Source organism: Takifugu flavidus, chromosome 6 (assembly GCF_003711565.1).
Source record: "Takifugu flavidus isolate HTHZ2018 chromosome 6, ASM371156v2, whole genome shotgun sequence".
Taxonomy (NCBI): domain Eukaryota; kingdom Metazoa; phylum Chordata; class Actinopteri; order Tetraodontiformes; family Tetraodontidae; genus Takifugu; species Takifugu flavidus.
In genome coordinates this window covers 14602290-14615496 of record NC_079525.1, presented here as the reverse complement: position 1 = coordinate 14615496, position 13207 = coordinate 14602290, and the positions used below count along the sequence as shown (strand labels likewise).

Here is a 13207-nt window from a genome sequence, read left to right as displayed (position 1 = left end):
TTATCGTACTTGCTGGCAGGATCTCATTCTTTATATTTCTTTGTACATTTGGGTCCTTTATTTTATATCATTTTTATTTTGCACATTTTCCCTGTAGATATTGTTTTAATTTTTATACTTAGAGCTGGGAGTCACCAATCTAGATTTATTCATGTGGAAACACAATGACACCAGGGGGCATCAGCTCACCAGCTGATAGATTTTGTGTGTTTTTGCTAATTTAGCTGTGGTTCTCCACGTTTCCGTCCCTCTCTGGCGTGCTGTGGTGTTCCCTCCATCCCTCCTCTGACTCTTCTGATTGCGGTGGCCTGTTTTCCCTCCCCGGGGCCTCGTCACCCCTCCTCCCTTAAGCGTTCTGGTCACTGTGTGGCTGTGTGATGTCAGTGCTGGTGCTCTGGTTGCCCTCATGTATACGTTCTTGTGTGTGGTTTTGCTCGTATTTTGTCCTGTAGTGTAGTTTCCTGCAGGGATTCGCTCCTTGATCCTGCAGCCGTATTCTTTTATTAAGCTTTATGGCTCTTTTCAGCTCTAATTAAACTACAGGCTCTGAATTTTAATTGGTGTAATAAAATTGTGGAGCACCACGATACATCATTAAACATTTATCAATCCGACCACAGAATAGTGAACCAATGATGATGAGCAAATCAATGATCTACATGGCTCCATTAACACCTGTTACGCTGTCATTCAGGAACACCTCCACCTTCCTGAAACGGACCCGTCGCCCCAAAGAACCCAAACGCCGTCGCTGTGAAGACACTGTGGGAATAAGACGGAGGAAAAGCTCAAGAATGGGCGCTTGCAAACGTTTGCACCATTACAATCATGCTTCAAGTCTGTCAGCGGGATGCTTCTTTCGCCTCTCCTCCGTCCTGCTGCGCCACAAACGGGCCAAGAAAGAGCTTTGTCATGCTCAACGATCCATCAGAGTGATCTTTTGGTTGCTTACCATCGATTTCGAATAAGGACAAGGTTAAACATTCTAATTAATGAGCAATAAATTATGTTTAGAAATGCTTTAGTTAAGTCAAAAATCACCAATTTGCATGTTACAATTGTTTTAAAATCTGAATTATTATGTATATACATGTCATTTAGGTTATACTGTTATAATACTGTATAATACAGGCTAATAACACTCATCAAATATACTAACAACGAGCATGATGAGGTAAATGACACGGACTGCATGCCCATCCAGCCTCTGCCCATTTGTTTGTCCTGTTGCTGTAGCAACAATCTTGGGGTCGCTCTGTGTTTTCGTGATAATGTGTTAATGTCGCCACTCTTGAATTAGTTCAGTGTGTCAACAATCACCGCTGTTATTTCCAATCCCGGGCCCCCATCTTCATCCCCAACAGAGGGTGTGAAACCACGCTGGGGATGTGAGTGTGTGTGCATTTATGAGACGCCTTTGATCAGCCTGTGGTGTGTGACATCCATACTCTGTCGCACCATGTGACCTGCTGCCTGTGACCAGCACGTTAGCGCAGGAGGACGCGCTCCTCCGGTCCCAGGGGACCTTTCAATGAGCACTGCACATGCTTTCCCCAGACTTGTGTGATAACACTGACTGACAGTTCATGTGCTGCGAAGATAACTGTGAAAAAACATTCTGTAGCCGACACGGTTGTGAATATTTCCTATTTGTGACGGCAGTTTACAAAATTCCTGTGATATTGGAGGCTAGTCCTGCGTGGTGCCAGTGTAGGCAGCAGCTTTATTACTGCAAACGCAAATTAAAAGTACATGTGTTCAATAAATGCTGCTGACAATAAGCAGCGATAATTATTGCTGGGAGTCGTCATGGTGTTCCAGCGCCTTCCTTTGATGGAGGACTGGGGTTGAGCTGTTTGTGGCCGGCCGGCCAACTCTAAATTTCCTGCACATTTGATTGATTCTGACCTTAGAAAAGAGTACAACTGTGAAGGAAATGTCCATCTGGAGGCAGGACCCTCCTTCCAGGAGACTGGGAAACAACCATGTGTAGACGTAAATGTACAAAAAAGGCCAACAAAAGTGCTGGAAAATCCAGGGACGAGGAAAAACTCAAAACAGTAGCAAAGGATGAGCCTATTGAGGGTGACAGAAAGGATCCTGCAGCATCTTCATTTGTAAGTAATTTCTGGGGGAACCTTGGATAATACCTGATAACTAGAAGCTTTCCCAAGGTCTACAATTACTGGCTGATGTAGAAAACCTCTTTTTCAATGCCATCATACACCATACAGTTGAATAGATCTATTGTATGTCCTGTACAGGATATGATATCTGATTACACTTTGCTTTGTGGCAAAAAAAATTAATTAAGGATCTTAAAACACTCATTTGTACTGTGTTAAACTGTTATTTCTTTCATTGTTATGGAACGTATTAAGCTCTCTCTAGTGCCTCCTGTGGTAAAGTGAAACGTTTGTATGCTAGTCCATTATTTAAGTGCAACTTGCTGTTCCATATTCTGTCAAGTAGCATATTTAACATTAACGTAATGGTTTATTTATGAACAATATTGTTCAAATAAAACAACGTTCTCACAAAATGTGTAAAAGTCCGCCCCCACCTGGTTAAAGTGAGTAAAGCAGCAACATCATTGAACGATGATGTTGTGGGGTCACACATTTAGATGCTCCAGGGACCTGTAGGTTAAAAAGCGTGTATACATTTGATCAAAAACAAATAATATTGATAAAGTGAAAGTGGGGCACCAGTGGGGCACCAGTGGGTCACCAGTGGGTCACCAGTGGGGCACCAGTGGGCCACCAGTGGGGCACCAGTGGGGCACCAGTGGGGCACCAGTGGGGCACCAGTCCACAAACTGGATTCCGCTTTGTCATCAGTGTCATTATGAATTGCTAAATCAGATTTATTGAATTTTGAATATTAGCTAGACTTGTGCATTAATAACATTTATCTAATATTTGTGCAAAAGGAATTACGGTCTGTGGAGAATTGGCAGAGCTCATTTTTGTTTTATGATGCGCATCTGCTGCAGAGATATTAACCTTAATTATGCTTGACGTTAGCGTCCCTGAAACCATCTGCAGCGTTGAGCAGAACATAACCCTCAACCCAAATGGTTGACGCCATGTCACGAAGCCCAGAGTGATACCTAATATTTTTTGGTTTTTAATAAGTTTCGGTTTTCCTGCCAACCACCTTAATCAGCACAGACACGGAGCACAACTAAGCAGAACGGCTGTCAGGGTCTTTTTTTCATTAAATCGTTAATTTTTTATTAAACAAAAGAAGATTAAATGACTGATGACTGAGATGCTGATGGTGATCTCACCAGTGACATTGACGGGCTAAGAGAGAGATGGGAAAAAATAATTAAAGGCAAAAAAAGGCTTAAAAGAAGAGAAGGAATACTTTGTTATGTGTCCTTCAGGCTCAGCCCTCCTGACACCCCACACAAGACGGAACCACAGCTTAGAACTGACCTCGCTGACGTTTCCGCTATTGCTGAGACAAGCGCCATTGTAACTGTTTCTTATAAGTTTTGCCTATGAGAAGTGATCTGGCACCTGAGGAAGATTCTTCAGAGTGCACATCAAGGTTTCTCTTTATGTTTTCCTCAACGTGTTTCAATAGTAAAGACAAAAACAAGGCCAAGCACAGGAGAGGCGGATGCTGAAGTGACAAAGAAGTGAATGAAGAACCCGATCTGGGCGTAAGAGCTCCACTATTGACCACTGAGCCACGTCAAATCACATGCGAGGATGCATCTGTTGCAGTTCTTGGTGTTGCAGGTTATTGATCACCATTTAAATAATTCACGTGCATGTGAATTAATAATAGAAAAATGCCAATTTGAAGCATGGGCAGGCACAGCGTGGGCCTCTGATCTGCTTCCTTGTGTACATGCATCCTCAGCCTTCCTCAGGTAAAATGACCTGATCAAAGATCAGATAAACGCTGTTTTCTGCCCTCGGCGATTGTGAAACAGATCCCGACGCCAGCTACAGACAGTCCAAAGACCAAACACGCAAAGCACTGAACTGAGTTGAAACAGTCAACAGTCATAAAACTATTTTTATGACAGTTTTTTTGTCTTTACATTCCTGTGCATTTTGCGTAGGCCTAACATTTAATTTCTATAGTTGGTCCTAGATGAGAAGACAGCTATGATGCAGAAAAGCCAGTTATTAATGGGAATAGATTTACAGCCTCTTCACTCCACTAAACGGAAGCAGCACCTTGAGCTGACCTGGATCTCTCCAAGGCCTGAATCTAATTATTGCACCTCTTTTCCTGCAGTTGTGGACTCCTGATATTTCTCTTTTCAGTCCGGTTAAGACAGTTGCTTCTTTAATTCTTCACCCTCATCCTCCAGATCAAAAGTCTAGGTTTACTTTATGTTAGTTACCTATATATATATACACGGTATATATCATTTTTAAACTTTAGTTGGCATTATATTGGCTTAAAGCTTTGTGACAAACAGCGCCCTCTGCTGGGAATATATCTGAATAGCTTTTTAGTGGAATCTCTTTAGAAATCTAACTGTTTCATGTCACGCTCTTATAGATAAATAACATGTTGTTGAATAGTTAAAGTGCTTAAGTCTTTTCTCCGTTCCAGGCTTGCCCTGCTCAGCCAACAGTGTCAAAACTTCTGCTGCCGTGAGAGTCTTGTCTTGTGAGCAACAATGTTCAATTAAAATTCATCTCTGACACAGGAAAGTAGATGGTAATGTAATAACATGATGTATATATGTTGATCTTAATTTAATGTCCTAAACACAGAGGCATTGATCCTCTGCCACCTTCTGACTAAATTGAATATGCAATAAATACAAGATATTTAACATTCAAACTAATAAACACAACTGTTTTTGCAAATATTCGCTTATTTTGAATTTGATTCCCAAAACACATTCTAAGAAAAGTCGAGACGGGGCAACAAAAGTTGAGGAATGCTCAAAAAAAAGAGACCGTTTGGAAAATTCTACAGGTAAACAAGCTAATTGGAAACAGGTGAGTGTCATGACTCCCTAATGGCCTCAGTCATTCACAAGGATGGCGCGAGCTTTCCTCTTGTTTTATTAAATCAGGAGCAAAAGGGGGAAAGGGACAAAAGCCGGCAGCTGTGATGGTATCGGGCTCTGTTAGTGGCATGGGGAACATCTGTGAAGGCACCATTAATGGGAGCGGGTTTGCTGCTGCCAGACAAATTAAGGTCTTTTTCAGGGACGGGCCTGCCTCTTTCAGCAAGTCAATGCCAAGACATATTTTGCACGTGTTCTGGTTTCATAGTGAACGAGTGCAGCTACTGGACCGGCCTGCCTGCAGTCCAGACCTGTCTCCCACTGAAAATGTGCAGCGCAATAAGAAACACAAAATATGGAGATCCTGGACTATACAGGAACTGAAGTTCTACATCGAGGTAACAGTGAGAACTTTGGCTTGAAAAAAAGTTTATTCTTTGGGTTATTCTTTTTTATTCAAAATTGGACAACTTAATTTTCTGAGCTTACATTATAAAGTATTTATTGTGCCATTAAAGGTCCCATAGCATCAAAACCAAGTTTTATTTCTGGCTTTCGGAGTTCGACCCTCCAGCCTGTTCAGATTCTTCTCCCGTCGTGACGCAATGACGGAACTAATTTGCATAGACCGCCCTCTCTCCCCAGAGATCCAATCAGTGTAAAGATTTCACAGGACCACGCCCCCAACATCCACCGTGCCCCGCCTCTATCCTCCTCCTCAGCATCTAAAGCTGCAGACAACGAAATGAGCCACAAAAAAAAAAAGTATATAAAGTATATTAATGTGTCATCATAATTTGTTGATTAACACTAGACAAGGTCATTGATGCTCTTTAATGATGGAGGAATGCATCGATGTGCTTTTACAGAAAATGGCGCAGAGCTGGTAAAACGTTCCCGGAGGTCCAACATATTCTAATGAGAAGTGTGTGCGGTGAGAAAACTGAAATAGGAATATTCAATGTGTGACATTTAGGAGCATGTGCGGTGATAATGCTGATAAAACACACAGAGTCGCGGCCATGAAGAAGAGTATGACGCTCAGGGGCCATGAGGCACAGTGGCTTTGATGATGAACACCAGGTTAGAATCTTAACGGACAATTAGGTGTGTGTGTGTGTGTGTGTGTGTGTGTGTGTGTGTGTGTGTGTGTGTTGTGTGTGTGTGTGTGTGTGTGTGTGTGTGTGTGTGTGTGTGTGTGTGTGTGTGTGTGTGTGTGTGTGATCACGGTCACTCCAGAGATGAAATATTTGGTTTCCCAGGATACACCTGAGTGAAGCCACCAAGGCGACCGGAAGTTAAGCAACCGAAGGACTCTATTGCCCCCTAGTGATGAAAAGACGTTAATGTGCCCGGAAAACCATCTCAGACCTTTATGGTGCGCTGTCTTGGCTGGCTCTCCCCCGAAAAAGAGATCTTATATCAAACGACTTCACAGAGAAATAAAGAATTAATAAAATAACATTTACAATATATATAACAATCTGTGTTACAGGGTACAGGATATCTATATATTATCTATATACATACAATTCGACACTCTCTTGCAGGTCACAGTGTGTGAGAGTGGGCCGCCTTGTTTGGTTTGCTCATTAGTTCATATTTTTATCCAGGACATTTGCTTTATTCCATCCATATTTCATAAGTGTGTCTGCGTGTGTATGTGTGTGTGTGTGTGTGTGTGTGCGATAGAGAAAAAGAGAGAGGTAGACATGAGCCACTTCACAGTTGGGTAACGAATGTTCAAAGGGACTTATTAAGACAGAGATCCTCTCGGTGTCTGACGATAACCCCCCATCTGATGGAGCCTGCAACCCTGTCCGGAGGCAGACCTAAATAAAAAGTGCATTGCATGCGAGGAGTCGCCTGGAAATAATTTCTGGCCGCTGATAGGCTGTTGGGCCACACCAGCCCCACTTGGTTACGGATTGGCCGGCTGCTCTTTTTCTCCAACCTCTCATTGGTTTTGCCACCATCGGTTTCCGAACGTCTTGCGCCCGTACGCGTTTCGAATGAATATTGTATGCGGGCTCTGGATTTAGATGCTGATCGGTGGAGTCGCCGCGTCGCTGACTTTGCTGCGCGTTCCTGCGTGAGCGCAGCAGATGATGGAATTTCCCGCAGGCGCAGCAGCCGCTCAGCCTCGGAACATCAGATAAGGAATAGAAGGCTGGGAAATTAGGGCCGACAAAAATGTTCTGCACGAAGCTGAAGGAGCTGAAGATATCAGGAGAGTGTCCGTTCACCAGCAGCGCCAAAACTAATCAGCTCGAACACTCCGAGCAGCTTTCAAAGGACGTCGCGCATTTGCCAACTTCCAAGGATGTGCGTCGAAATACAGGTGAGAATGCGCCTCACCAGAAGTCAAGCCGAGCCAAAGTTAACCTGCATACCCTCGGGGAGAGCATCCGAAAACTGGCATGTCCCGAGGTGCGTAAAAATACACATCACAGGCGCGGTTTCCCCGAAACTATACGAATTTGTGTTGTCTGTAATTGTACTGGGCAAATATTTGAGCGCCTTGCCAAACATTGACCTTTAACTCAACACTCTCACACAGTTTGAACGGCTGCACACTGCCCTCCGACGAATGATGAGACTATCAGATCCCAGCAGGGAGCCTGCGAGGTAAAAGAAAAAAGAAAAAGTGCCCGTTTTAAACACAGCAGTCGCCAGGATGTCAAAAGGAAACATGTTTGTAGTTAGATGCTTCGCTGCTGCTGCTGCAGTACCTTTATGCATTGGTTTCACAGCCTGGTTCTGAAGCTTTATCAGGCCTGGAAAACAGGCTACGTGCAAATCTTTCTATTGATACATGGTAGACGGTGGGTGCTATGGATACCCAGACAGAGACAGATATCCTTCGAGTCTGTCAAAAATCACCTGATCAGCAGACATCTGAATCTGAGGCTACAAAGGCTTGTGAAGTTGCTTTTTAGAGTAATCTGCAGGAAAGAAATATATATTGTGTTTTGCATTTTAATCATATATGAAAATATCCTGCATAGACAGAAAAAAAATGATTGATTTTGGATGAATTGCTAGGAAAGAGCTACTTTATTGTGTGTCTCACTGTTGATCCGCTGAGCAGACTGAATGCATGTGGCGTTGATATGTGTTGTCTATCCAGTCCATTCGTTTGCTGTACAGAATACCAGCGCTGCAGCGACGATCCGGAGCATTTTGTGAAAATGATGAGCATGTTCTCCTCCAGGAAAGGTAGGCCACGATCACGTCTGACGCTCGGCTTGGAAAATGAGTCCATTTTGAGAGCTGCCCCTTCATGTATCCGACAGCTATCCAGATGGATACTCTGAGAGTAGCGCTTGGCGAGGAGCTTTTCAACATGTGCTATGAAGAGGACAGGCACATTTTGAGGGTGGTGGGGGGAGCCCTGCACGACTTCCTCAACAGCTTCAATGTCTTGTTGAAACAGAGCAGCACGCTGCATTACCAGGACAGAGAGGATTGTGTAAACGAACCTTCGGTGCTGTGCTTAGACAAGGATTTGGGTCTGCTTACTGTCTATTTCTTCAATCCCCACCCGACCACTGAGCTCTTTTTCCCCGGAGTCATCAAAGCTGCTGCCCGTCTGCTCTATCACACCACTGTGGATGTTCTGATGGACCCTCCTGCCACTAAAGATAGCATCCTGCAGTCCAGCCCGCAGCCCAGTCTTCTGTACACAGTTGTAGTTAAAGATGCTAAAAGTCTGAGCCCCAGTCCACTACGAGCCACCTCAGCGGGGACGCTTCCTACCTCTCTGTTCTCCACCATCTTCCCTTTCCATCTGATCCTGGACCAGGACTTGGTTCTGGTGCAAGTAGGACACGGGCTGAGGAAGAGACTCACCAGGAAAGATGGACTGCGACGACCAGCCACCTTCCAAGAACACTTCTCCATTCTTTCTCCCCTAATCAGATGTACCTTCCAAGGTATTCTAACCATGCTGAACACTCAGTTCACCATTCGGATCAAGCGTGGAGTCTCCACCGCAGATAACACGGTATGTGAATTAATGGGTGGCGGGCAAGTGATTCACGAGTAGGAAAATACACAAGTATGCAATCAATCAAGACAGGAAGAGGGGAAAAATAAACTTTTGTCTTTATCAGACCTTGACCTGTTCAGATAAACTGAGCCACTCAAGGTGCTCATTTAATGATATCACCACCTTAAAAAACACAAAGAAATGTTATCAGAGAGAACCTATGATGGACATTAATTCTTGCACTTGTGACAACGACAAAAGTTTCAGGGAACACAGTGTCCTGGTGGTGATTTGAGTCGTAGGTGCCTAATGATGAAAAGAATGCCTAAAAATGCTACAGATGCACAGGCTGGTCTGCCCACCTCCCAAAACATTCCATGATGGTGTCACGGAGAGCGAGCGGAGCGAGAGTCCGTCCTCTGGGAACCACAGCTGCGTTCTCAACTTCACAGGGGGAGTTGGACACGTTTGTCCACTGTCCTGCTGTGATGCATAAATACTCTTGTGGTTTCCGGACAGCTGCCAAAACAACACATTTACTTTTCTTGCTCAATTTACATTTTTGAGGATGTTTGTGTAGAAATAGCACATATGCTGATGCGTTATTTGTTTGTGTTTGACTGTGGGAAAGTTGGACGGACAGTGAAAATAATATGCAGCACAGGATAGAACTTTAATCCCAGTTATTACTCTTAAAAATGAGGACAGGCTGTTTATGTGGATAACGATGTATGTTTCCCACTAAATATCACAACCGAACGGCCTCATCTTGTTTTTCAGCTCATGGACCTTAAAGGTCAGATGATTTATGTCCCAGAGTCCGACGCCATTTTGTTTTTGGGCTCGCCGTGTGTAGACAAGCTGGAGGAGCTGACGGGTCGTGGCCTGTACCTGTCAGACATCCCCATTCATAACGCGCTGCGCGACGTCGTCCTGGTGGGCGAACAGGCCAAGGCCCAGGACGGGCTGAAGAAGCGGCTGGGGAAGGCCAAAGCAGCCTTGGAACATGCCCATCAAGCACTGGAGGAGGAGAAGAAGAAGACCGTAGACCTCCTCTTCACCATCTTTCCCGGCACCGTTGCGCAGCAGCTGTGGCAGGGCCAGACGGTCCAGGCCAAGAAGTTTGAGAGGGTCACAATGCTCTTCTCTGACATCGTGGGCTTCACGGCGGTTTGCTCTCACTGCACCCCGATGCAAGTGATCACCATGCTGAACGAGCTGTACACCAAGTTTGACCACCACTGTGGAGAGCTGGACGTGTATAAGGTGGGTGGGCCGTTCAGGGGAGCAGACCGCTCAGCATTATCGTCACCAAATCACTGTGACGGTGAATTTTAAAAATCCTGGGCAGATCTCCCAAGTACCTCACGCTCAGACTGGATGATCTGCCATCATTTTTATGCTAAGATGATGAGCACAGCTTTAGAGTATCCCTGAGATCTTTAAAAAAAAGAGTTAATCAGGTACTAAATTCAGGGCGTGTCAAAATTTTAAGAAAGCTTAAGAAAGTAAGCCGCTGTCGTAGCTCATCCAGATACTGGTGTCTGCCAGAGGCTGCCAATCTGCGGGGGGGTTGGATAATGTAATCAAAGTGTCACGAAAGCCTAACAGAGAGCGGCGGCTTTGACAGATATCTCGTAAAACGCGAGCAAGTCGGAGGTTCCTTCAGGACCCTGTTTCCACTCCACTTGTTTAAGCCTAAAAATAGCTTCCAAAATTGTTTCTGCCACGTTGCTGTTGATCGCAGTCCAGTGCAGAGATACACGCGTTAAAGAAAGAAAGAAAAAAACAAACGCGTTTGGACTTTTGGTACGATGAGGGATCGAGTCCTGGGCGACTGCAGCCAAGTCTGCTGCTTGCTACATTTGACACTGTTGTTTTACCCATTCATATTTTTGATTTAGCCCGACAGTGTAAGGCCAAGACGGGCCTCTTCTGCCTCATTAATGGCTCCGCTGTGTCCAGGTGGAGACCATCGGTGATGCGTATTGCGTAGCCGGCGGCTTACACAAGGAGAGCGAGACTCACGCTGTCCAAGTAGCACTCATGGCCTTAAAGATGATGGAGCTTTCGAACGGTGTTATGACTCCAGCTGGAGAACCAATACAGGTGAGGGTCAAGTATTGCTCAGTCTCATACTCATCATTCAGCTTGATGACGCAACACATGTCACTTGTTATATGAGGTCCTTTGAGTTGCCATTTAGAGAGGAAGCATCCAGCTAGAACCAAATTTAAAAAAAAGATTGGTTCTGCACCAGAAGATGAAAATTCTTGCCCCCGTACATAGATGTGCCTTTGATGTCTTTAATGGTATTCACAGTTATAGAACCCATGCTGCTGTCATGCGAACGCTAATTAATATTCCATTCTAATATACTGTTAGTTGTAAAACTACTGTTTCACCATTGTAATGTTGTAGTTATGAAGTTGCCTCCCCAGAACTGATTTAATAGCTCACCTAAATGTCCCTGTAAAGCTGTGTTTATTGGAGTAGTGTTAAAAACAGACCAGGGTCTCTTCCATTCCATTCCTAAACACGCTGGCTGCAGCCAGTGCACGATCTTAACCATAGGAGGAGGTCTCGCACCAGCACTCACGGCTCTTTTAAATAAGAATAAATCATATGTTTGTTAGCCATACCTTTCAGCCCTGCAAGATAGATTTAAGACTCAATTTGTTGTAGCTTGTTTGAGCTTTCTCAAGATCGATGGTCAATAAGGACGAAAATGCAACATTATTTGAATCAATTTTCCATCTAAGTCAGCCATGTTATGCCGATCTTTATTTGGATTTATGGTCGTGTTGCGGCACTAACCATCGCTCATTCTTTGTTGCACTTACCGCAGATGCGTATTGGTCTCCATACTGGTTCAGTGCTGGCGGGTGTGGTGGGGGTGAAGATGCCTCGCTACTGCCTTTTTGGGAACAATGTCACATTAGCAAACAAGTTTGAATCCTGCAGCCAACCGGGAAAAATCAACATCAGCCCCACAACCCACAGGTGAGGCCATGTTGTGCGTTCAGGTTGCAAACGACTCCTCTATCGACGTTGCTGCAGCCGCGTATGATTCCCAGAGCGACAAGAAACTCTCCCCTAACAGGAAGCGCGACGTTAAACGGAGTGCTGCGTTTCCTCTGGTGTCAAATAATTTGCCACATGCTTTCTGGATTAATGTTTTATTTGTGTGCTCTTTGTCCCAGATTGCTGGAGGATCATCCAGAGTTTGTCTTCATTCCCAGGCGCAGACAGGAGCTTCCGGCCAACTTCCCGGAGGACATCCCTGGTGTTTGTTACTTTTTGGAGGCCTCTCCCAGACCTTCAGAAGTCACTCTGAAATGATGTCAAGCTGTCGCCCAAATGGTGCTGACTATAACGGAGCATAAACGAATCCCACGAGCGCCGCGGAAACCCCTTGTATATTTGACTTTAGTAGTTTAGATATTAATGACGCTGTCGGTCAAACTCCTCTTTTCCGTCTCAGAGACAAGTTTGATGTGAGCCACACGTCATGGTGGTGTCAGTAAAACACAAACATCCCCCACATCAGCAGTCAGTACTCATTGTGAGGTTACTCGTCAGTGATTACCTGTACGGACACGCGTTATCTGTACATGTCGGACTCATTCACTCACGTCTGTCTCACCTCAAGTTCGGGCCTGCTGGACCAGCATCAGACTCTGGATTGATATCAAACGAATCCAAAAGTTATCTGACATTTAGCTGTTTTATGCTCATAGAAACAGATAGCAAAGGTTAAAAAAAGGAGATTTGTAGCAAGAATAAACTCTTTTCCCTTTACACACATTTATATTTTGATGGTCGATCTTCCGGAGGTTTTTACTGTAGTTCTACTATATTTGTAACACTTTTTAACATAGACTTCCATATTTTAGATGTAATGCATTCCAAATTTTTCCTAATATAAGTAATATATGTCTATATTTTACTTTGTATCCACTGTTCACATTTATACTATGTTTGTTACTTTGGTTATACTGCACTTTCCTAGACAACACAACATGTGATGAATGTTCTGCTGCCATTCATTAATAATTGTGCTTTATGTAGTCTTCAGATGTAATCAAAGTGCAATAAATATTGGCATTAACAAACCCGTCTGACTGTGTCGCATGTTTGTAAATTCTGATTTCCCGTAGGATATTTGCTGGCCATATCTTAGCCCTTTCTGCTTTCTATCTTCTTTTTTAATTAAATAGTTGTCT

The 13207-nt window shown here is 44.2% G+C and overlaps 1 protein-coding gene and 1 long non-coding RNA gene across 3 annotated transcripts; both read left to right on the top strand.

The window, feature by feature from the left end:
- Positions 1 to 5032: 5032 nt before the first annotated feature.
- On the top strand, positions 5033 to 6452 carry LOC130527225 (uncharacterized). Its single transcript, XR_008950955.1, has 5 exons — positions 5033 to 5388; positions 5636 to 5755; positions 5860 to 5924; positions 6003 to 6097; positions 6253 to 6452. It is a non-coding gene; the product is annotated as an uncharacterized LOC130527225 (long non-coding RNA).
- A 354-nt stretch (positions 6453 to 6806) lies between these two features.
- gucy1a1 (guanylate cyclase 1 soluble subunit alpha 1) lies at positions 6807 to 13096 on the top strand. Of its 2 annotated transcripts, none has more exons than XM_057035453.1 (8): positions 6807 to 7420; positions 7551 to 7618; positions 8121 to 8209; positions 8287 to 8996; positions 9762 to 10247; positions 10947 to 11090; positions 11830 to 11984; positions 12185 to 13096. In XM_057035453.1, the coding sequence occupies exons 1-8, from the start codon at positions 7184 to 7186 to the stop codon at positions 12321 to 12323; spliced, it is 2028 nt and encodes a 675-aa protein (XP_056891433.1). In that variant the 5' UTR covers positions 6807 to 7183; the 3' UTR covers positions 12324 to 13096. The 2 variants fall into 2 exon arrangements, with proteins under 2 accessions (XP_056891433.1, XP_056891434.1); XM_057035454.1 differs by having other exon boundaries at positions 7348 to 7420; positions 8141 to 8209.
- The last annotated feature ends 111 nt before the right edge of the window (positions 13097 to 13207 follow it).

What these genes read in the sequence shown, in the direction of transcription:
- gucy1a1 (XM_057035453.1), top strand. Translation starts at nt 7,184, where the DNA reads ATGTTCTGCACGAAGCTGAAGGAGCTGAAGATATCAGGAGAGTGTCCG. An exon ending in CCCAGCAGGGAGCCTGCGAG is followed by an intron (nt 7,619 to 8,120) that starts GTAAAAGAAAAA and finishes TTGTCTATCCAG; the next exon opens with TCCATTCGTTTGCTGTACAG. An exon ending in CATGTTCTCCTCCAGGAAAG is followed by an intron (nt 8,210 to 8,286) that starts GTAGGCCACGAT and finishes TGTATCCGACAG; the next exon opens with CTATCCAGATGGATACTCTG.